The following is a 24,736-nucleotide window of genomic DNA, read 5'->3' as shown; positions in this document are numbered from 1 at the left end:
TTCTGCAGGTGTTTTGATGTTGTTGTTGTTGTTGTTGTTGTTGTTGTTGTTGTTTTAATTTTCTCCCTTCTAGTTTCCTGCGTAGCATTTAGGTGTCATGTCTCCTTATCCTCCTTCAATCTATGACAGTTTCTCTGTGTTTCCTAGTCTTTACGACCTTTACATTTTTTAAGAGTGCTGACCAGTCCTCGGTCTGGATTTATCTGATGTTTTCTCATTAATGGACTGAGATTCTGGAGAAAAATACCACAGAGGGTATGTGCCCTTCTCGCCACAGCATCCCAGTGGGGCATTGATCTCAATATGACTTGTCACTGGCAATGTTGACCTTGATGACTTGCTTAAGGTGGCGTCTGCCAGGTCTCTGCACTTTAAAGCTATTATTTTCCCCTATTTATTCAAAGTGAGTCACAGATCCAGCTCGCACTCTAGGAGAGAGCAGTTAGGCTCTGCTTCCTGGAGGGATGGATGTCAAAGAATTTGTGGCTTTATGGGGAAACCACAACGGTAACTAGTAAATGTGGAGGAAATAATGTTTTGAAAATATTCTATTTCTCCTTAGTTTTACCCACCAACTTCAGCATTCACCAGGGAATCCTGCCTGAGCCATTATCACTGCGGTGTTCCATTGATGAGCTTCTAGTACCTTCCAGCAGGCCATTTTTAGGACAGCTTTCCTTGGCACATGCTTCATTTCAGAGATCTTTGTGCTTTAGGGCCCAGCTCCAGCATTCTCTGCCCTGGCTGCCCAATCAGATCTCTTGGAGAACTTTAAAAATGTCTGATGGCCATTTGTACACAGAGTGTTTGATTGAGTTAGTCTGGGATGGAGTTCAGGCATTGGTACTTTTTAAAAGGTCTTTGGGGCATTCTATGCCCTGGAGTCCAGGCCGAGGACCACTGACCCAGCCCAACACTCTGGCAGCTTCTTTGGGAAGCTGTCCTCACTCTCTCTGGCAGAACCAGTTACGCCCAGATAAGTGTTCCCGAAGAACTTGGTTCCCTGCAATAGCCATCAATGCTCTGTTTGCTCCCAAAGTCAGGACCTGGCTTTTCTTCAGCAGTGTTTCCCCAGAGCAGAGTCTAACCCAAAGTGAGTTTTCGGTGAGCATTTGGTGATAGAGAGAATGATTCCATCGCAATAGAAGCAAAAGCACTGGCTGTCTGTGCATGCAAGTGGCCAGTCCCTGTGCTCTCTCACTGGCCCCGAAGTGCTGGCAACACCAGGGACATCAGTGCACGTGTCAGTCATGATCGTTTTTTTTCTACTGTTGTTGCAACCCTCAGCTCTCTAGGAGCATCAAGGGCTCCGTGGCCAAGAAGTCACTGGCACATGCATAGCCTGCATCCCTGCATGCTCGCTGTTCTTCAGGAGTGTGTTCCCGTGTTGTTTTTGAATTGCCAACAAACTAGAGTCCACACTACACTTCCAACAGGAGGAGATTACCTTGAACCTGGTCTCCTTTTGTACGTTTGCTTTGGAGGCCACCAAGATGGCAAAGCCCATGCCTGTAAAGACTTTTATAGTGAAAGTAAATATTTTAAACAGCTGTTTTGAGTTTGAAGAAAAATTAAATGATTTTAACTCTTTATTCAATGAACTGAGAATGTTGGTCTATTTTACCTGTAATCTTGTTAAAACTCTATTATATTGAGACTTCCAGAATATGAGCTGGAAGCCATTTGGAGAGAGTCGGGAGCAGATGAGATGGGTAACTTAGGGTGCTAACTCCCCTCTCCCCCAAAGGGTTTAGGATGAAGACATCATGGGTATAACAACAAGGGAGAAGCGTGCTAAGCTACAGAAGATGCTTCAAGCTGTAGTGACCCAGTTTATACTGTCGCCACTGACAACTGATGCTATTATGGGTTTCTTCAATATGGGGTCATCTATTTGGGAGTGAGCTCTTTGAACAGCCTTCGTGGCTCTTCTAGAGTATGTCTGCATGTTCAAAGAGACTTATCCAAGTTCTTGTCACGTCATGGCACTCACTGTGATGAAGCTGAGACAGCAGAGAACACTTCATGAGCTGTGAGTCAGCATCTGTTCTTTTAGGATGCGGCCCAATCACACATATAGCTGCCCTCACCTCTGCTTACTCTTTGAGCATGTTGTCTCTCTTGGCCTCAGTGTCCTCAGCTGAGGAATGGGAATAACCATAAAGAACCTTTAGCATTTTTTGAGGGTTACATGAGGGGATATTTTGTGAGCCCCATCTCACAGTGCCCGGCATAGAGTGAATGCTCCAGAATAGTGTGTTTGTCATGATTGTGTCTTCAGACCACGTGTTTCTACGTCTTGGCCACTTCCCTCATCTCGCTTTATCTTATATGCTCCCTTAACCCCCAAGCCCCATCTCATGCTCAGGACCCAAGTCTTGTCAGCTGCTCTATCTGAACTTGGAACTGCTGTGTCTTACCCCGTACCAAGCCTGGAGCACAGCAAGGCTCAATGTACACATGTTCAGGAAACAGACAAGTCCTTCGTGATGGGGCTGTTCAAGGGAAATCGTTTCCTGATCTCTTTGCCTCTCTTGCCCCCTCATCTTCAGCTCCGGGTAGAAGGCCACTTGTTCTTTGCAATATGGCCCCTGGTCCATTGCAGCTAGAGCCTTGATGCAAAGGCTAAAATAGCTCACGGGCTCCCTGAAGCCTTACTCCTGAACAAAGCGGTTGCCTTCCAGGAATATAAAAGCTGAAGGTCATTCTGCAACACAAACCAAGACAGAAACTAAAATTAAAATTATTATTTAACCCTTGAAGAACCCAAGGCTCAGAGAGGTTAAACAAATTGCTTAAGCCACACAGCTCGTTTGATCATCTCCTTGTACATGAAAGAGGAAGAAAGGTTGGAACGAAAACCAGATAAGAACCTTGCCCTCTTGGAGCTTAAATGGAGTCAGAAAACTCTATTCAGGGCCAGAGAATAAATATTTTAGACTCTATGGGGCACAGGGTCTCTGTCACAAGTACCTAATTCTGCCGTTGTACTGTATGAGCAGCTACAGACACTACGTCAGTGAATAGTGTGGTTGTGTTCCGGTAAAGTTTTATTTACAAAAAACAGATGATGGGCCGAAATTGGCTTTTAGGCTTTACTTTTTAAACCCCTGGGCTGGTGGAAGAGGGACTCATTCATGAAATAATTGCATGGCTGAATGTAAAATTGGTGGTTCCAAGAAGAGAGATGTGATTCTGGAAACATAAAATAGGTGCACGTGGGAGTCAGAGAAGGTGCTCACGAAAAGTGTCATTTTATAAGGCTGAGGAGTCCAAACTAGGTGGAGGGGAGGCATGGGAAAGAAAAAGTGTTCTGAGCTGACAGAATAGCTTGTGCAAAGGTCCTGTGTCCGAAAGGACCCTGGCTCTTTTTAGACACTGAAATAAAGCCTAGAATGCAAGAGGGAGGTCAAGAGAGGCCAGCTCATGCAGTGAGCTGAGGAAGACCATCGAGTAAGAACATGATCTTAATCCCGAGAGCTATGGGAAACTGTTCTCTTTGGATTCTAGGGTGTGATGCCATTGAAGTCCTCACTCTGGCTTCTGGCTGGGGATTCCACTGACAGCAACCAGAAGAGACAGGGTGGTCTCTCGATCACCTCGTTAGAGCCACAGCCCAGTCCCTGGAGCCCAAGGTGGACATGCAGCTCGTCAGCATTCCACGGCCTCGCTCTCCACTTCCAAAGATCCCCATTGCCTTATGCGCGTTATGGCCACTGCTCCATCCCATTTCATTTTTCTCGCCTTCCTTCCCCTCTCCAGCACGCTCTCCCGCAAGCTGCAAGTTAGTAAAACTTACAAGTTAAATTTTTCAAAGAATGTTTCTGACAAAGCAGTGGGGATTCGATTTGGTGAAGCCCTTCATAAAAAATGGAAGACGCGCTATATTAACATACATTGATTTATTCATAGTGTTTCATTACGAGTAAGTGAGGATCCTGTGATACCAGGAAAGGTTAGGAGAGCAGGGGAGCACAGTATATTATACTGACAGCTCGTGGAAATTGAGTTGCTTCTGGATTGAATTCGGAGCGCGGAAAAGGAATCGGCTAGTAAATAAGGCATGAGTTTTACCTCCCAGTACCTGTATATCAACACAGTTGCCACCAGTTCAGGCAGGGGGACTGGGGATGAATTTCAAAAGGATGCATATGCATGCCTTCTCCACTGGTGGACAGAGGTTAGCTGCCATAGGCCAAGCTCTTTGAACGTGCCCCTTCTTCTGTCTCTAGGTAGACCTGAATGCTCAGCTCTCCCATTGGCTCACCGCTCTCCAGTCGCACTGGATGTTTCTCAGCTCTCACAAGGCTTTGCCCAGCCTGGGCCTTTGCCCAGGCAGTTCCCTCTACCCAGAAGCTGGAAGACTCTTTCCTCATTCTGAATCTCTTCTCGTCCTTGAATATTAGTTCAGTTCTCCCCTGAGATACCTCCGTGAGCACTTTGTCTTAGTGGGGCGTTTCTCAGAAGCAGACCCCGCGATAAAGTTTCAAATACAAGCAGATTATTGAGAAGTTTAGAAAACACTAGGGAGTAGGGAAGAGAAAGGAAGGTAGGCAATGGTGAGTGTGCTTTCCAGCCAGCTGCCTCTGGAGGCAAGGAAGTCCCATCCTGGGAAGTGTATGCATCAGCTCCCATAGGTCCAGTCACTGGGGGTATTAATTACCGAGCACTTTCTGTCAGCGCCCATGCGAAAGCCCTCAAGCAAAAAAAAGGCAGGTGTTTGCAGGCTTGTCTTTGAGAACAGCTGGAGTGGATAGGAGTAACCAGAGGAAATGCTGTGACCAGGCCCCCCAGGGACCAGCGGGAAGGGTGCCCCTGCCCAAGCCGTGCTTGCGAAATGCCCACATCCTTAAGCTCCACACAGTTCTTATCCTGAGCTCACTCTGCTCGGGCAAAGTCTGGCCTCTGACATGTGGCATTAACTGCTACATTGCTACTGCTTAATATAGAAGAGAGAAGTCACCTCTTTCTCCAAAACGTTTGATGTCCTTGCCAGGAACAGCAACCTGCTTATTTTTTAGGTAAAGTTTCTGTGTTCCCGTTTTGTTGTTGTTGTTGTTGTTGTTGTTTTTGTTTTTTGGGGGGTTTTTTTTGCCTAGATTTGTCCTTCCTGTCAAACATGGGACCTTCCTGATGGAGGACAAAGTGATACAAGACACCTGCATAGTTGACTTCCCTATCTCTAGAAGAGAAGACACTTGAGGACAGGGCTTAACTTGTATTCATTTGGGGGGCCCCAGCAGCACACAGCGCAGATTCTAGAGTACAGGAGTGAAGGTTTGTAGTCCCACGTCCATCATAGAACAGTGACTAACCATGATACTGCATGATCTACAGCTACACGTGACAGCCTGCACGACTCTCACAAGCGTAATGTTGAGCTAAAGCAGCCAGATGCAAAAGAACACAACCTGTGTGACTCTACATAAAGTTCAAAACCAGGCAAAACTAGTCCAAGCTGTTAGCAGTCAGGATGAAGGTATCCATGCCAGGGGAGGCAGATAAGGATGGGAAGAGGCGTAAGGGGAAGATTTTGGATCTGGTAATGTTCTCTCTCTTGACTGAGTGCTAGTTATATGGCTGTGTCCAGTTAGTAAGAATTCATTGAGCTGTATAGTTTCCTGTTTGCGTATTATACTTAATAAAACTTTTTTTAGTGGAACAGACTAGATAAAACAAATAAGTGAAAAAGCCTGTGTCTGCCACGTTAACAACTGTTTGATTTGGAAACGTGGTACTCAGAGTGTAAACCATTGGAGGCCGGTGCCAGAATGCCAACTGTTATGTTATTTTCACAGCAGGATAAGTGCAGGAATTGAGAGGGAGCACCCAGAAACTTCTACAGTGCCTTGACATTGCTGTGACATCTGAGTGCACTGGTCAGTGGACACGTCTCCTTGCGCAAAGTGTAGACTGGTTTAGTTATTGCCAAACTCACATGAGGTGGTCTATGGAGTATTACAGATCTGCAGTGGATTGGGAAACCCCAAACTGGGCCTTCATCATAGATATTTTGAAAAGCGCTGATTTAATGAAAGTTGTTTCCACTTGAGCCTCAGTTTATCCATCATTAAAATGAGGATAAATATCCCAATGCCCCCCAAACACGATAATGCATGAGGAAGCAGCAGGCAGCACCACATGGAGTTAGTGGGCTGATGAGCGGCATTTTTAACTAGCCTTCCAAAGGATTCTAATTGGTTCGCTACTCTTGATCACTGCTATGTACAGCTGCACTGTCCAAGGTGGTGGCCACTAGCCACATGGAGCTGCTGCACATTTGAAATGTGGCTAGTCCCAGGGAGGATGTACTGGAAGGACAAACTACATACTAGATGTCTAAGACTTATAGAATATATTTATTCATATTATGAAGTATGAATCTAAAATATCTCATCAACTTTTTACTTTGATTACAGGTTGAAATAATATCTTGCATATATCGGCTTCGACAAGATATATTATTTAAATTAATTTTACTTTCTTTTTTCATTTTCTTTTGATGTGACCACTAGAAAACTGAAAAGCATGCATGTGGCTTGCATTGCTTTTATCGGACAACAGAGCTCCAGGGCATCGGCCATGGAGTATTAGGAGGCTGGGGTAACCTGTAGGGTGGACGGCAGCAGCAGAGCCTGCTGACCAAGCTCACGTGCCCCCTCCCTGCCTCCCTGAAGTGTCTTCCAGATAATCTCCATCCAGCTTCCTGGATGAGGTATTTATTGGTTTGTTTGCTGGCTTGTTGTGCAGATCAACTATAAGGCTGTTGGCTCGCTGGACCCGAGTGCCGACCTCTCCAGCCAGAGGGGAAAAGTGTTCAAGCTCCGGAATGAAACCCACCACCTCTTTGTGGGTCTGTACCCAGGGACCACCTACTCCTTCACCATCAAGGCCAGCACAGCAAAGGGCTTTGGGCCCCCTGTCACCACTAGGATCGCCACCAAAATTTCAGGTATCTTTTTTAGAAAGCGAAAAGGAAGAAGATTGTTGCTTCCCCCCACCCCGCCCCCCATCTCTTATTTTCCTGAGAGTGAAAAAAGTCAGAGCAAACTGGCACTGTGAGATATTAGAGCAGTCAGGACAATGCGGTCCCTCATGTGTTACCATTGTTGTCTCGTGGAGAATCCAATCCGCAAACTTCCCAAAGTGTAAAAAATATATTAATTAGACTAGACCAGAGGGAATGCTGAGTGATTCACCAAATAATGTACCACACAGTTGCACTAAACAGTACTTTTTTTAAAAAAAATACAATTTGGTATGTAAAAATGTGATTTATTTACAGGACTATTCCTTTCGAACCAGGGCAACTAGACACCATTAGACAGCATCAAAGCAGAATTATCTCAGAGCCCTTTTTGCAAATTATGTTTTTTTTCAGAGTACCTATGCAATTCAGGTCTGCATACATGCGTATTTTGCATACACTAACCCATGGTGTTTTCGTAGCTTAATGTTTTCACTTATCTTTATACCATCAACATTTTCCATGTTGCTGCATTGCTTTCATTATAATGTTCTGTCAAGTGGATGGACGTAATTTAATTAAACATTCCCCTGTGGTTGGATATATTTGGTGCTTCCATGATTTTATAAAATAACGCTTCAATAAACATGTTACAGAATAAAGTCTAATTTGTTCGTTTGGATTATAACTTCAGGATTAAATTTCAGGAATTGAAATACTGAATTAAAAGGGATGTGGATTTTAATAGCTCTTAATACAAATGGCTAAATTACCTTCCCGAGGGATTAAATTTAGTCACATTCTTATCAGTTGGGGATGAGAAAGGGAGGATCTCAGATGAGAAAGAAAAAAAGATAATAGGAATTCATCACTGCTGTAATTTACATTTTAAATGTGTTTAACAAGGTTGACTGCTTTTGCATCTTTGTTAACTTATATTTCCTGCATTTATCTGTTTATTTGGCGTGGAACTTTTTGATTCATGGAGGTTACTGGCTACATACATCACAGCAGCCTTTGTCCAGACGCTTCTGCACTTTGAGGGAACTCATGGGCAGGCTGGACGTCAGGGCTGACTTTGCTGAAACCACAGGGGTGCCAATGTGATGATCAGCTAACCCTTTCCCAAATGTCCCAAGTGTCTTTAGGGACAGCATCAAGGAAAAGCGGTGAGCACAGTTTAGGACCTGTGCTGAGCTCCATCCTCTCTCTGTTCTCTGCCCAGCTCCGTCGATGCCTGAATATGACACAGACACCCCGCTGAATGAAACGGATACAACCATCACGGTGATGCTGAAGCCCGCTCAGTCCCGGGGAGCCCCTGTCAGGTGAGGAGGATTCTTCACCTGGAGCTTACAGTTTTCCTTCTCTGCACCATGTACATCTCCCATTGAGTCATGCCACTGCCGGTGCCGATAGGCAGGACTAGCCAGGAGCAAGGCTTCCTGGAGGAAGAGGGTCAGCAGCCAAGCCCAGTTCAAAAGGGGTCACTGAGCCAGGATCCTCTCTCCGCACAAGGGGGTTCAGAGGACTGGTTCAGAGGGAGCATGCTCATGGGGACCTAAGGGAGGCTGGGAGAGGAAGTCCTGAAAGACACTATGGTAAATTTATCTAGTGGACTGGAGGCCTAGAAACACACAGTCTCCTGACCAGATCACCTTTCCATGTCTGACTGCAGTTAACAGACAGATGGACAGACTTGCTGAATTCTTTAAAAAAAAAAAAAAACCTGCTCAGAGATTATGACTGGAACAAGACCTCTGGGCTGGAACAGGTTAGGGCCTTAGTGTGCTAGAGTCCCACAGAGGGACTTGTGGTCAAAGCCATTCTGCTGATTTTCACAAGAGACTGCTGGAGATCAGGAGCATACTTACAGCCCAGGCAATGAAAGCATCTCAGTAGCTAAGCCGCCCCAGTGCGAGTTCATGGCTCATGGCTATCAGGAAGGTGGGCATCTCTTTTAAACAAGCCACACTTCACAGAGGACAGCAGCTCCTATGTTGATTGCTGGCTTTGCTCGGAGATCAAGGGACTATCGTCTCTTGAAATCAAGCAGAGTGTTGGGTGGAAGAGCTTTCACGCTAGCTCAGTTCAGTTCGACAAGCATTCATTGAGTGCCTTATATGCCTGGAATTAGGAATATTGAATATTTATTGAGCACTCACTCTGTACCAGGCACTGTTTAACTCGTGCTCTAAAGAAAGTCAAACTCTAGCTGGGGAGACAGAAACACGAAAGCATAATTACAATACAGTGCACGCTTATGGAAATAGGCAGCGATCATTATGAGAGCTCAGAGGAGAGAATTCCCAGAGGAGGAGACACTGCGCTATATCTTAAATGCGGTATAAGATTTCACCAAAGTGCTACGAGGGTCCAGCATGAGCAAAGGCATGGAGGGGAGAAGCAGCCTGCTCTCCTGGGAGCAACCGCAAGTGGCTGTGTTTGCTTTAGCATAAAGATGAAGGCAGAATTGGTGGGGAAAGAATGGAGGTCATGTTTGAGATGCTCAAGTTTGTTTGAGGGGCCATGAGTGGCCACTGGACAGCCACATGCAGTGTCACTTTTAGGATACTGGAGACTGGGAGACCAGCCAGGAAGAAGGCTATTGAAATGGTCTAGTTATCTGTTCTCCAAACTGGATCCAACTCTACCCAGAAATTGTAGGCAGTGGAGCAGATAGAATCAACTGCCAGCAATTGGAAAGTTCCCCTCAATTCGGCAGACTTTGAATGATATTCTGTCCTAAGTCAGGTGAATCGTCAGGCCTTGCAACAGGTGTGCATAGTATTTGCGGGGCACCTGAACTAAGAACTTTTCTCTTACATTCTACACGTGAGTTTTTCCAGGACTGTCCTAGCTATAATGGGCCAAAGCAGATGAGGTCTCTTATATCAAGTAGTTATTGAGTTATTGCTTTTATTCTTGGGCAACATTGTCATTTAATTTTCTCTATACACCGAGATATTATCTTAATTGTCAAATGAAGAAACTGAGGCTCAGAAATGCCCAAGAGCATACAGGCAATAAGTAGGAAAGCTGAATATTGATGTGGGTCCTCCAAGTGCCAAATCACATGTTCCATTTTGGCCACCGACGCCTTCCTCCCTTTCACAGCTCCTGCCTGTTTCATACAGCAGTGTTGGTCGTGTTTCAAAAGCTTAGAAAGCATTCCAGATGGCAATGCATGGCCCAAAAGAGAGAAACAGCTTACCCGATATGGTACGACAAGTTAGCAGCTGACCCGGGATCATAGGCCAGATCTTATCCAAAGCCCATGACCTTTATAAGGTAGACCCAGGAATCTCTTTTATTACTGCAAGCCTACAAAACTACTGGCAAAGGGACCTGATCGGCGGGCATCCACTGTGTGGCATCCTGGTGAGGGCGGATTCAGTCCAGCTCCCTACAGTCTTCTGGCTGCCGTGTGGGGCAAAGGAAAAGATGTGAGTTTGGTGGCCATGAACCTGGGTACAAATCCTGCTCTAACACTGCCGTGTGACCTTAGACAAGATGCTTAACCTCTCTGAACCTCAGTTTTCCTTATATGGAAAGTACGGATGGTAGCTATTTCACAGAAGCCAAATAAAATATAAAAGTGAGCCAAAGCCGGGCAGACCGTCAGAGAATTCCTTCGTTAGCTTTGCTTCTTCTCTGTGGAACTTAGGAAGTTCTGTTCAAAACAGTTTTTGAAAATCTGTCCTACTACAGGGTCACAGTGTTGCCTGCTTTCTTCTTAGGCAAATTTCCAAAGATTTTCGAGACCCTGATTTCATGGTTGGGAGGGAAATAATTTGCTTTTTCCTTAGGATCCCCTAACGTCTTTCTAGCACAGTTTCAGAAAAAAAGTCATTTTTTAAACTATATTGAGAAATAAGCAGTCTGAGTCCTGCCCAGTGGCAGCATAAAGTTAATTTCTGTACAGAGCACCAGGGACCTAACCTCAAAATGAGTCAGATTATATGCCTATGAACCTCTGGAAATGCTTCAAAGCCAGCTGAACACAGATGGGAGTAATTACCATTGTGTTTTATTGGGTAACTACTATGTTTCGAGAATTTAACCTTAACTAACCTATGAGGATTAGTATTATCTTTCTGTTAGAAATGAGGAAACTCATTTTGATAAAGCTCAATTACAGAGCCTGTTAAGTGATGAAGCCAGAACTTATACCCAGGCCTCTCTGACTCTAGGGACCAGCAAGGGGGTTCTCGGAGCAGCCCAGACCTACGTTCTTGGGAAAGCTTTTCCAGTTGCTACAAAGAAAAGCTCTTTACACTTTCTCTCTGAGCCTACATACCCTTAGTTTGCATATCTGTTTAATAAGCTCATACATCCTAAGTCTACAGTAAATTAGGAGATGGGAATGGAAATGCTCCAGTAGCAGTGAAAAATGACAGTTGGCAGGGAGCCAAAAACGGGACCACCCTACAAAACTGACACAGAGACTCAAGAAATAAGGAGATCCATATGCTGCAGTTCGTGCAGCCCCTCACAGCCATGGTTGTTCATTTACTATTCCCGGCTCACCCCCAAAAACGTAGCATTAGGTTCCATGTCTTCAAGTTAAAAGGGGCTTCTAGCTTCCATTTAATGAGCAAAGACTGGCTGTGTGCCTGTCACTGCAGATAAGCTATCCGTATCCTTACAACATTGCAATAATAGTTGCCCCATTTTGCAGATATGGAAACTGAGATACACAGACGCTGAGTGAGTTGACCCAAGCCACGAAACAATGCAGGCAGAATTTAAACCCAGTTCAGCTGACCCTAAGCCAACACTCATTCCATTACACCACATCACCTCCCTGGAAGAAAGTTGTGCATGATACATTTTGGTGACATTTCCATGGGAAAAAGAAAAATTAAAATAAATGTCACTGCTCAAAGGGGCAATGCTTGGTGTCTGGAAATGTCTGGCTGTTTTTCTTCTCCAAGCTCTGGATCACCGAGGGTGGGTATACACTCAGTTTCTAGTATTATTTTCAGACTGTTGCTTGGACATTCGCCAAGAAGGAAAAGAAACTAATCAATGATACCTAGCAAGACTTCCAGGACAACTTGCAAGGGCAGCAGAGGCAATATTGCAACAGATTTCGGGTCTCTTAATTCTTTTTCCTCTTGAACTAGGGCACTAGGATGCCCATATGGGAAGTAGGTGACCAATTGGTCATTCAACAAATATTTATTGAGAACTTGCTATGTCCCAAGAATTGAGCTAAGCAGAATATAGGAGAAAACAAGATAGACACATACTACCTGTCCTCTTGAGGCTTATCATCCACTGAGTGTGCCTGTGAATGGGGCAGGGAGGTGGGGCATCAAGCAAGTAAGCAAACGAGATCATGAAACTGGCGAAACAAGATAATATGAAGCTGGTAGGGACAGTGACTGTATTGACTGAGAGAAGGAGTAGACCGGCTGGAGAGATGAGCCCACGTGGACCAGTGTGGAGTCCTGCAGGTTGGTGGGAGCAGGGGCACTGAGGAAACAACACAGGCCCATTGTGACCACTGGATGCAAAGAGCTCAAGAGAGGCCGTGGGTCAAGGATGCCCAGAATCATACTTGATAGTTGATGCTCCCTTTAATTCCATTGTATCATCATCGTTTGCCCAGCCAGTGAGTAAGCTGGGCCGGAAATACCATCTCCATTTTAGTAAAGGAAGCTGAAGTCTAAGATGGTAAATGATTGGCCCAAGGTCACAAAGCTCATGTGTAGAGCCAGTACATGGACCTTGCTTTCTGCCTCTGCGTTTCTGAGGTTCTGAGTTTCCCATGCCTGGTTGTCAAGTGATGCCTGGTGATTTTTTGGGTGGGAATGCTATGGAGTGAACCTCTATCAACTAGGGAATGAGGGGTAGGCAAGATGACTTCTCGGGAGTCCTTCAACTCTGAGTTGTGTGGTCCTAGCCTGTAATGTGAGAACTGCAGCATGTCCCTCTCTGAGGGTGTCTGCCTGTCCTCAGACTCATAGCTAAGCCTCAGCCTCCAGGTTCTGCCCAGAAGGCTGCTCTGCCAGTGGTGCTCGGGCCCTGACTCAGCCAGACTCCTGCCCCTGCTCTGCCGCTGGCTTCCCCTTTGAAGCCCACAGATCAGGCTCTGTCTGGCAGAGCTAAGCACGTAGGGGAACAGGGAGGATCGCCTTGCTGGGCTCCTGCTTCCTCCTCTCTCCAGCCAAACCACGTTGGCAGCTTGGCCTATTTTTCTAATACTCCACAATGGAGATTTATTGCTTTTGCATTGCTTTTCCCAGGCCTTCAAAGATTTATTGGTTTTTAAGTGACAGAATCCCAGAATTGCTTAAAAGATCAATCAAAGAGTGACTAGAATCTAATATTCAGCTCTGACTTGAACATGCCAAGCCTTCTTCCTCCGCACCCCAGCTGTCACACTGATGTATCTGCAGTAAGTAACCTTCATAAGGAAGTAACTTGGCCATGAATTAATCACCCATAATGCAGTTCCTGAAGTGAGGCTAGGGGCAGAGCCCCAGATTCTGTAGCAGACCCTCCTCTGGATTCCCAGCTGGATTCCTTGGAGATGCCCTTCTCTCCCCTACTCTCTCTTTCCCATCCGGTTGGTCACTAGGACCCATCCACTCAACATCAGAATCAGCTTGGAGATTAGCTCTTTCTCCTTTCCTCTGCCACTCTTCACCCTGCTCTCCTACCCTGCTGGGGTGGCTTGCTGGTTTGCCTGTCATAAGTTTCTCTTTCTTTGGTCCATCCCCCACTGAGCTGATGTAATCGCCCTTTGGAAGCACAAATTGGATCAAGTTAATGTTCCCGCTTAAAATTCATAAATAGGTCACTGGCTTTCTACCGCATTTAAGTTCAAGCTTCTTAGCATGGAATTGAAAGCCCATCAGAATATGGCCCTAACCTGTTTCTGGGTTTATTGCCTTTCACTCTGTCCCCTTACCAGGTTTTGCTCAAGTGCTCTGTGTTCTGTCTTCATCATTCCCTCCTGAGCTTTTAATTGTGTTATACATTCGTTGTATCTTTCCTCTGGTTTTGTTTCTTGTTTACTCCTCACTAGACTGCGAGCTCCAAGAAATCAGGAGCCTTGATATTAATGGATCCCCTCTTCTGTAGACGGTGTCTGGCATTGAGTATCTACTCAAAAAAAAAAAAAAAAAAAAGAAAGAAGAAAAATCAGCAGATCTGTTTTGCATGCCTCATAGATACCAGGTGCTGGGACTGTGGAGATCCCCATCACAGGCCCTGCCTTCAGCCACCTCCTAGTGTGTAAGAGTGCTGTCCAATAGAACTTCCTGCCATGACAAAAATGTCCTATATCTGTGCTGTTGAATATAGTCACCATTAGCTACATGTGGCTATTGAGCACTTGAAATATGACTAGTGCAACTGAGGAATTGATCTTTTAAATTAATTTAAATTTGAAGAGCCGCATATGGCTAGTGGCTACCATTTTAGACACTGTAGGTCTGTAGGAAAGACATTCAGAAAAAGAAAGAAAAATGCTGAGGAGCTGTTACCTGCTCAGAGGTTCTTAGGAGAATTCAGTGCAGAGACATTCACTGTTAGCTCAGTGGGCTTAGGTGTGAGGAGAGCTTCCTGGAGGCAGTGTTGCCTGACCTGAGACCTACTGGATGAGGGGAAGTTTGGTTAGTGATGAAAGGGGGAGAGTGTGACCCAGGAGGAAGCAGCACATGCAAGAGCACATGCGACAACAAGATGCATTATTGTTTAGGGAACCACAATGGGCTGAGGCAGAGAAATGAGAGAAGCAAAGAAGCAGGCAGGGGCCAGATAAAGAAAGTCTTCACTCTGGATTTGGACTTTGTCCTAAAGGGTGTGGGGAACATTTGGCAGGCAGATGCCCAACTTTTTGCATTTTCTGAGTGGTCAGCCTTTGCCCTATGCCGTTCTCTCTGCTAAGCATGATGTTCTCCAGCTTTCCAGTATCAAGTTCAAATCTGCCACACGCAGGACCACTTCCCATCCTGAAGCTGAATGTGTCAGCTCCTCCGTGGGCTCCCATCCCACTCTTTCCCATCACTCCTCTGTTGGGGATTTGCATCTTTAGTCTCTACCAGCCCGTGGCCTCTTTAGGGGCAAGGACTAGGTCCCAGAGTTAGCTTCTAACTCAGACCTATGACCTCTTATGCTCTTCCTGCCACAGCTGACTCCCCAGTTTAGTACATTAGAACAGCAGAGGCTTCTGAAATCAGATCCAACCTTATGCAGTTGACTCATTTCATAGACTTGGGCTAGTTACTTAATTTGTCTGATCTACAAACTGCTTGTTAGTCACATGGGAACAACCATGTCACAGATTGTTTTGAAGATCAAATAAACTAAAATATGTAAAGGGAAATTGGGAATTGTGTTTAACTTGCTCCTTGGGTTGTTCAAGCCATTGGAACAGGAGTAACTGTCTGCCCCGGTAGCCATGGGATGGATTATTCTCTGGGCCCTGCTATAGGTTGATGCTTGGTAGCTGTGTCTCTTCTAACGTGGGAGATCTACTGCATGCAGGTACTAGCAAGCATGTGACAGGTCAGGGACTGTGCAGTTATATTCAAGGGTGTCACAAAATCTGCCAAACAATATTATCTTAAAAACAGATTTTCAGATTTAGGCACCTTTCACAAACACCAAATCAAACAGACAGGGCTAGTGTGTATCAACTGTGGAAGGGCCAGCAAACCAAGGGCTAAGAGAAGTGTCTTCAAGTTGGAGAAAATGCTGCCTAATGGTGTGAAATCAAAGCAAAGCAGATCCAAAGCCCCCTCGGGAAAAGGCAGGGGAGCTACATGAGCTCCCTTCACTGAGACCTTATAAATTCTGGGACCAGAGTAAGTATATGAAATCAAACCAAGCAGGAGAGGTAAGACAGGATCCTAGGAGGTGAGTCAGGTTTATCTGTTCACTCATTCATTCGTTTATCAGTTTATTAACTAAGTCAGTAAATATCTAATTTGAACGTGAACAACCAACCATGTGCCAGACACTGCACTGAGCCTTGGAGATCCAGAAATGAGTAAAACAAGCCCACATTCAGCTGACCTCCTAATGGCAGAGATAGCACTGGACAAACAGTGCCATGGAAACTAACAACATACAGTTATTAGTTGTAGCTGGTTCTTATTGGACCTGTGTCACCTCACCATCCCACCTCTGATTTCAGCTGTAGCCGTGCTGGACAGTTCCATCCTTTTTTCTGCTTCTTTGTCTTAGTGCTTTCTCCAAAGCCCCATGGATCTTGTTTAGTCTGAGCAGGTAGGTACAGCTCAGAAATGCAAAGTGTGGAGAACGCATCAGAGAGGACAAGAGTGGTTCAGAGAGACCAGCTTGGAGACAGTTATGGTTATCCAGATGAGGAATGAAGGTGACCTGAGTTAGAAAAGTTGTGATGGGGATAAAACTTTGACTGGGCAAGGCTTGGTGATGACTTCTCTATGGGGCTGGTGGTGAATATAAAGGAGAAGATGTTATCCAGGGTGACTCCCAGGTTTCTGGATTGCTTAGTAGGGTCCCGTTCTCTGATGGTACCATTCTCTGAACTAAGGGACACTAAGGAAAGGAAGAGTCTAAGAGGACATTTTATCCAGGAGAGGCCAATGGTAGTGAAGGCGGTCTACAAACTGAATTAGGGAGGGAGGGTGGTTAGGAACCAATTGGGCAAGGAAGGACAGCGGGGAGCTGATATGTGGTCCAGACAAGTGCTGGGGACCACTGAGGGACCTCCTCCAAGGTCAGTTAAGACATGTGGACTGCTTGAGCCATGGTGCATAAAGGGCGCAGCTCCAGCTTGGAGGGCAAGGAGTATGACAGACTGAATACTAGAAGACAGTATAACATGGCAAATGGCTTTTTAAGGTCATTGCAAGTTCTCTTCACTCCCTGGTGAGAATCCATGATCCCTTTTCATTTGACAGGTATAGCTAGTTAACACTATAGATTCTGAAATACGTAATGACTAGCCACAGTCCGAATTGGAGATCCATCCAACGTTTAAAGAAAGAAGAAACTTCATTGGGAAGAAAAGGAAATAATTGCCCGATTTCCTTTAATAACCTAAGTGGGAGCACATGAAACAGTCACAGAAGGGTTTGCTGGTCCATGGAGCTGCAGCGAGCAACATTGACATAATCATCACCTAATTATCAGACACCAGCATATGATGTTGTCCAGTTAGGACAGAGAAATGAACATTTAGAGGCTGTATTAACATCGGACAGCCTGAGGAGTTTGTGAGTCCCTGTCCACATTGGGAGAGATGAGAAACTGATTCCATTCAGACGTTCTGTCTCTAAACATCATTTGTTTTGCTCGGTTCCCAGCACCGTGGGCCATCTTTAACTAAGCCTAATGGTAAGGAGTGTAATGTATCCCACTTTGGTGTGGGAAGATGGGCAAGAGGCACTCTCATACAAACCACGAGGAGACTTAGCTCTGCAAGTAATGCCACTTGTAGCTGTGCCTAAAAAAATGCTGGGACTTCATCACACCAGGTTGTAAGAAAAGAAGGAGCCAGATACAAGAGAAAGCAACCAAAAATAAGGAATAATGGGATACATGCTACTGCAGAGCTATTCCCTATGGGGCTGTCCCTTAGTCTAAATATGGTGACTAAGGAGACATGTAACTATAATTAAAGGGACATATAAGTACCCTCCAGTGAAACTACTCAAGGAGATGGGGTCTGTTGGGTGAATGTATCACAGAACTGTAATCAGAAAGATTATCCAGGAACATAAAAGGGAAGAAGGGTGACAGCCAAATGGTTTAGGTGTGTTTACATTCACTGCAGCTCATCCTAATTGCTTTTCAGATCTCCTTTTATCAGCCCCCCAAACAACCCAGCTCACCAGGTGTTAGCTTTGGTGTTGATGGATTCTGGATTCTATTCCCTAGACTCAAACCAAGGAAGAAAAACAGGTGTCTCAGGAAGGATATTTTAAATGGAGCAGGAGCAGTTGCTGGAACATGAAGAACGAAAGAGTGTTCTATTTTGGACCGTCTGCCATCTGGAGAGATGGAGACAGAGACTGTTGCTGGCTTGAAGGAAAGGAGAGTGTGGTTGTCATGTTCACCTCCTACCAGAGGGACTATTTAAATTCCAAAAGGCTGGAGTGCTGGGGAGGCATCAGAGCAGGGGTTTTAGATTTGAGATGAACATCCAGGCAGCATTTGAAGTGTGAGAGGAGTGAATTACTTTATCTAGGGAGTGTGTATACAAGGAGAGATGAGGAACAAGACAGAGCTCTGTGAAATTCCAAGGAATGACACAGATGGAGAGGGACTGGCCAGAGAGGTAGAAGGAAAACCAAGACAGAGTTAAAATATGAAAGCCAAAGGAAGAATGGCCTAAAAAAAGAGAGATGGTCAACATTTTGCCATTTAATTTTCTCTAAGAGCTCTAAGCAGCTCTTACAGTAGAAAAGAAGAAAAACACACAAGTTGATACAGGACTATGGGAAAGGGAAGATGATAATCAACAGAAGTGATTAAAAATAGACCATGCATTCCAGGCTTAATGTAAAAAGCCAGTGAAGGTAGATGTCCAGATAACAGAGATATTGAGCGCCAGGTGACCTAAATGCTGTTGAAGGCTCTGTAGACTAAGCAGAGAGAAGCTGTCAATATAGGAAGTAGAATTCAGAGGGTAAGATGATCAAAGGTAAGATTTCAGTAATGGAACTCTTCTAGGGGATAATATGGCTCTGGGTGTAACTGTGTTGGCAGTGATGGTGAATGCAAGGTAATGGATTTAAGTCGAAGGTCATCGAAGCCAAATATTTCCAGGAGGCCAGGCTATGGATGGAAGGGCAGTCTAAGTAGATGTAGTTCTTATAATGCTAATCCTCTCACCCTGGGGAACTGGTCAGACTCTTTGAAGAGCAACAGCACCTACGAGATGCCTTCTCCTGGATCTCACTTTTTCTCCAACTTTTTTTCTGCTGACTTTTACTTATCACACTGTCTGAGCCCCGTAACCATCTGCATCACTGTTGTGTCTCAGATCTTGCACAATTGATAACCGATGGCTGTCAGTCTCTGTGTCTGCAACTGCCCAAAGGTCAGACTTTCAAGTCGGCCTCCATCATGTGCCTTTCTATAGCCCGATCTATTGATGTTCTTCTGAGCTAGTGCATGGGCCTGTGCCATGTTAGAATCCAAGGAGGCTTGCTCTTATCCAAAAAGCATTCTGCACAATACTCGCTCCAGCTGCCTGCGGCTGCTCAGGGGGTTGCTTCTTCTCGGCAGCAGTGAAAGAGGTAACCCTGAATGCCCTGGCTTTTTTAGTAGGTAAAGAACAACTTAAAGTTTAGAGTCTCTTCCACTAGGCAGAAGAAATCGGTGCTTAACCCCCTTTTACGATAGAACCCATCCTTTTCTTGTCTGGCTACAGCTGCTTGGGGTTTGCTATTTAGTGCATTTCTACTTGGTTGTAGGCTCACTATGAAATTTATAAAGAGTATAAATGTATAAAGGAAATATTCGTGGCCAGGGCAAGGGCTAGCAGTGCCAGTAACACGAAAAGTATTCAAGGGCAAGACTTTAGATTTACCCTGTCAAATACTGTAGCCAGTGCTACGTGGGCTATTTAAATTTAAATTAATTAGAATTGAATTAAATTAAAACTTTAGTTCGTTAGTTGCACCATCCACATTTCAAGTACTCAGCAGGCACATGTGGCTAGTGGCTACTGTATTGAACAGAATTTCCACCATCACAGAAAATCCTATTTTACTGCATTGTTCTAGACCCTAGGAGGGCTGTAAAAAGAGGTCAAGGCCCAAGTTTGATTTCAAAGAGGCTATTAATGGAGGCATTCGAGGCTATAAGCAAAGGCCAGGAATCTTATCGTGTGAAATAAGAAATATAACAAGGGCTCAGACAAGAGCATAAAATGCAAGTCTCAAAAGCCAGCATGGGACCTGTGACTGGACTGACTCGCTGCTGAGACCCTTACCTTCTGAACTAGACTTCTCAGATTCTATTGCATCACCCTCACTGGGCATAAAGTCTGGGAAATAAAGTCTGGTTTAACTGCAAAAGTTTCAACCCTTCATGAATATCAGAATCACCTAGAGAGCTAGTAAGTATGGAGATTCCAGCCCACCCCAGGGAATAATGGGACCTGGCCTGAGAATCTGAATTTTTAAAGATGATGCTGACCATGCTGATCTTGAACCACAACTTGAGTACTACTGGCTTAACCTGTAGGTGGCCTCGGGTATAGAGAAGGAGTCTGTATAGGGAACCAAGTATTTTCTTCCATGGTGCCAATATTTGTGCATTCTCATGACAGGGGAAGCAATTGTTTTGTATTTTACTGTAGAGTTGCCCTTATTGATTTTACAACCTTTGGAACACTTGCGTCTCCTTTAGTGTATGTTTCAGTAGGAGGACAATAGTTATTTGTTGTATTAGCTCATAAGAGCTGAACTAGGACCTCTGCCAGCCTATTTCTCTATCCCTGTCCATGTGGGAGCTAAAAGCACACCCCTATTTTCTTACGAATGTGGCAATGATTAGCGCCTGAAACAATCCATGTTGTGTTGTTGCACACTGATGGCATATCTGAATATATCACTTGTATGCAGATATGGGGCTTAGGTAGAAGATGGATGTTTGGTGAGATGGGGCATCAGGATCTAAGCAGATCTGTATTTTCAGAAGGCTAGAGCAGCCTGGGAGAAACAAATCCATTTCTAACTTTCACTCTATAAAAAGTTCCATATTTTCTTAGATCAGACAAAATATATCGAGTGCCAAAATGCTGCAGCAATATGGGCGCGTCACTCAGCTGGGTTGGAATCTGTATGCATTGTCCCCCAGGCCAGTTTTGATTATGTTCTTTTTCCTTTTATTGCAGTCAGCAAATCTGAATTTGCTATTGTGGGGAGAGCAGGAAGAAGAGGAAAAAAAAACGAAGGTTTTAACCTTCAGAAAGTTCAGAGGTTCAGTCTGAATAAGCACAAAAACTTTCAGTGTGCCTCTGAATTCCTTGAATTTGCAGAACTTCTCAGAATCCCAAGAGAACTGCCTTGCACATAGGATTCAGGGCCTGCTTTGTAGCTAAAAGGCAGAGCAGAAAATTTGAGAGAGGAGCAGAACTAGAGTAAGTGGGAAGAGGAATCAATGTAAAAAAAAGGGAATTTGGTCCCAATTCAGGCTAAGTTTGAGCCTATTGTTCATTTTCTTTACTTCAAAGCCATCTGCTTCCCACTGCTCTCAGATAATGTCTCCCCTGCCAGGACACCCTGTTCCTGCTTAATTGAAATTAGTTTCCAAGTATAGTTGTCCAAAGCAGTTTCTAATGATGAGAATGTTTTGAAAGTCACAATAGGAGTTGAAGCTTTGGGATGCAGATGTCTACACAGGAGCCAGATGTTCAAAGGCATCACAGGATCTACAACAGCTTTCACATTTCTCCAAAGCCAGGAGATCTCTCATGGGCTTTGAGAACTCATGAGTTCTCTCACGAATGACTCCTTTGAAACTGACACCATCTCTCCAGCAGGGACCTGTAATACTGCAAGTGTGAAGGGAAACAATCACTTCCATTCAGGTTTGGAGCAATGTGTTTCCCAGGCTTAATTATAGCACAGGTATATAAATTACGGAAACATGTTAATGCTCCCATGATTAAAATTATAGAGTGCCTAATTGAAAAAGCATAAACTGAATTGAAGAATTCCTAATTATAGTTTGCTTTGAGGTGTTAATTTCCTCCACATCGAATGCATAATTTCTTGGAACCTACAAAGGTGGCCTCTTGCATCAGCATGTAGGCTGCAGGCAGATGGGATAAGGTTGTCATCTTCCAGTTCGGGAAGCTGACAAGGGAGGCTTGGTTCAGTGGGAGAACCTTGGGAGGGAATTTGGGAGGGAAGTGAAATGTAGAGATGCCAAACCAAGGTTCCACTAGTCAGCATTGAGAACAGGGACAGATGAGTAAGCCTTAGAAAACTTTTTCCACCTGCCTTTCTCTTCCTTCTCCAGTCTCAATTTTTATCCCAGTTGGTTTAGGTAAATTTTGTGCCCGTAAGACAATGGTTCTCAAAGTTTGGTCCTGGACCACCCTAGTATCTGGGAATTTGTTAGATAAGCGAAGACTTAGGCCTCATCCCCTGACCTGTTGAATCAGGAACTCTAGGGGTGGAGCCCAGCAATCTGTGTTTTAACAAGGCCTCCAGGATGTTCTCATGTAGAGCTTGAGAAGCACAGTTCTAAAAAATGGGTCACAAACACCCAAAGTCACATCCAGAGGTCCAGAGTGGCTGGCTTGCCCAGCTCATATTATCTTTGAGAGCTGTAGGCTTTGTCTATAGGTTCTGATGGAGACTCAAATGCATTACGTTGTCCATATTTTTCATTGTAGTCACGTAGTTTTCATCAATATCTTTGCCAAGAAATAGGTTTTCTGAGCATGGTAGAGCTGGAGGCTGAGCCACTGCTGAGAATGACTTTCTGGTGAGTCATGACTTTGCTAATGCTGAGTCTGACTATAGAATTCAGGTATCTGACCCAAGCATTTGTGAGGGACTGTGAGGGACAGAAGAAGTTGTTCTAAGACGTACTATATATCTCCCTCTCCTCTGCTCAGACACCTTGATTTTCTTAGGTTTCTGTTTCCTAGTCTAAATATATCAGGGACTCTGTTGGGGGCGGGGCGTGGGGTGCGGGGGGAGAGGGGGAGTAGGTTATAGACAATCCATAGCCATCTGAAACAATAAACCTATGTTCTTGGTTTATAGCATTTCACCAAGTTTTTGCATAATTCTTAACCATTCTCATGTGCTTGAAAATTTGGGTCATTTCTAGTTATTTGTTGTTATAAATAACCCAGCAATAAACACATTTATTCATCTTTTTCTTTCGGTATTGTATCTTTAAATAGGAAAAATCCCCAGGAGTGGAATTACTGAAATGAATAAAATGGAACTAAAATGTATTGAGTGCCTACTCTTATTTGCCAAGCACTGACAGCCAATTCATATATATTAACCTTTTTCATTCTTTAATTAAAAAATCTCAAAGTAACCGGTGCACGTAGTTGAGAAATCGAATAGTCAAAGCATTCCTTGTTTCACCTTCTTTAACCCCCCAGTCCAGTGCCCCAGAGGCAACCGCATTTTAATTTTTTGCCATTTCTTCTGGGAATTGGCAATGTCACTACATAATGTGCTATTTTAAAGTTATTGATTACAGACATTATCTATTTACTTCCTGCTATCACAGATGAGAACTTGGCTGTCTTAAATCACCCAATACCTCCCTTCCAGCTTCCCCATGTAGTTATATGACTATATTTAGTTAGATAAATACACGGTGGCTAATTTTGTAATTCTATAAAAGCAGGTCATTTCAATGCCAAGTGATATACTATTTTTATTATAGTATTGTATAATTAACTTAAAGCTTACTATGTACTAGACACTATTTTAAGTCCTTTACATATATTAACTCGGTTAATTCTCATTAAAAAAAAAAAAACCTACAATATAAGAACAAGTCTTATCCCTGTTTTAAGATGGGGAAACTGAAGCACCGCAAGGTTAGGTAACTTGCCCAAGATCTTCAGCTTATAGTTGCTGACCTGGGATTTCAACATGACAGTCTGGCTCTGCAGTCTGCGCTCGTCACCACTACGCCACGCTGCTTTTGATCACTCCTTCTATCTTGCAGTTGTATTATTTTTTAATTCATCATAGAATGTAGAATTATTCTATTTTATTCAGGCAATATTTTTATTATACTATTCATGTATTTTTTCTCTCTCAGAGCTCTATCATTTCAGTTTTACCATTAAATACTTTTTTTTTTCATTTTCTTCTCTCTCTTTTTTTTTGGTCTTTTTGTCCTATTTTCTAGAAAATACTAACCCTTGGATAGTATTTGTTTGAAATTTCAGCAATCATAGTTTTTCCTTTTAAAAGCTACTTACTATTCTCTGAATTTTTTTTTTCCTTGTAGCATCACTTGTTTAGCGAGGCAATCATTTTTTCAAACTTTTCTGAGGATACTATTTTGATTTGGGAGAGAGAGAAAGAGAGGCTTTGCTAACTCTTGTATTATCTCTGTTTCCTCTGGAGTCATTTTTTTCCAATTGATGGACTACTCTCTTTCATATTGGAGCATTTCTCACCTAACAAGTTAGCCTCGGTAGTTAACATTTAAAAGTCAACCTGTCATACATGTTGACTGGAGGTGCTGTGTTTGGGGGACGAAGGCATTCAAACCCTCCAGAGGTGAAACCTCCTATCTCCTGCCTGAGGAGTAGAGGATAGATACATAGAGGCCCAAGTTCAAGAGTTTGATGATTTTATGTACAGACCTTTGGTATACACCCCTGTTCTCAGCCCAACATTTTACTTCCACACTCTCCATACTCTTGCTCCAAAATCAATCTTATTTGAGATCCATTGAGCAAACCAACTCTCTTTATTCACATTTCTTTACAATTTGGGTTTCTTATCCTGCCATACCAGATTCTTCTCCTGTGACCATTTTTAGTCTTCTAGAATTTTGTTGAAACCTCTCATCCACTAATGGCCCTTTTCCTGTTCTCTCCTTTTTCTTATGGATTTATATGCTCTTTATCATTTACTGTCATATTAGTGGGATCTCAGGAGAGAGAGGAAATAAATGGAGTGCATTAACTCTTCCACTTTTAACTAGAACTTCACTTACATTATTATCTAAGCCAGTTGTCACAATAATTGTTTATGGAGACATTATTATTGTCTTCAGATTTTCAAATATCATTTAAATATTTAAAGGGAGGTC

The 24,736-nt window shown here is 43.9% G+C and overlaps 1 protein-coding gene across 2 annotated transcripts in view; it reads left to right on the top strand.

Annotated features, from left to right (window-relative positions):
- PTPRT (protein tyrosine phosphatase receptor type T) overlaps window positions 1-24,736 on the top strand; it is a 937,324-nt gene that overhangs the window by 691,849 nt on the left and 220,739 nt on the right. For both annotated transcript variants that reach the window (XM_039864357.1, XM_039864356.1), the window contains exons 10-11: window positions 6,751-6,952; window positions 8,193-8,295. In XM_039864357.1, the coding sequence (XP_039720291.1) occupies window positions 6,751-6,952; window positions 8,193-8,295 (305 nt within the window). The remainder of the gene's footprint in view (window positions 1-6,750; window positions 6,953-8,192; window positions 8,296-24,736) is intronic.

This window comes from Pteropus medius, unplaced genomic scaffold, assembly GCF_902729225.1.
Source record: "Pteropus medius unplaced genomic scaffold, Ma_sr-lr_union100, whole genome shotgun sequence".
Classification (NCBI taxonomy): Eukaryota; Metazoa; Chordata; class Mammalia; order Chiroptera; family Pteropodidae; genus Pteropus; species Pteropus medius.
Note: the sequence above shows the minus strand (reverse complement) of the source record. Positions and strands in the feature narration are given on the sequence as shown.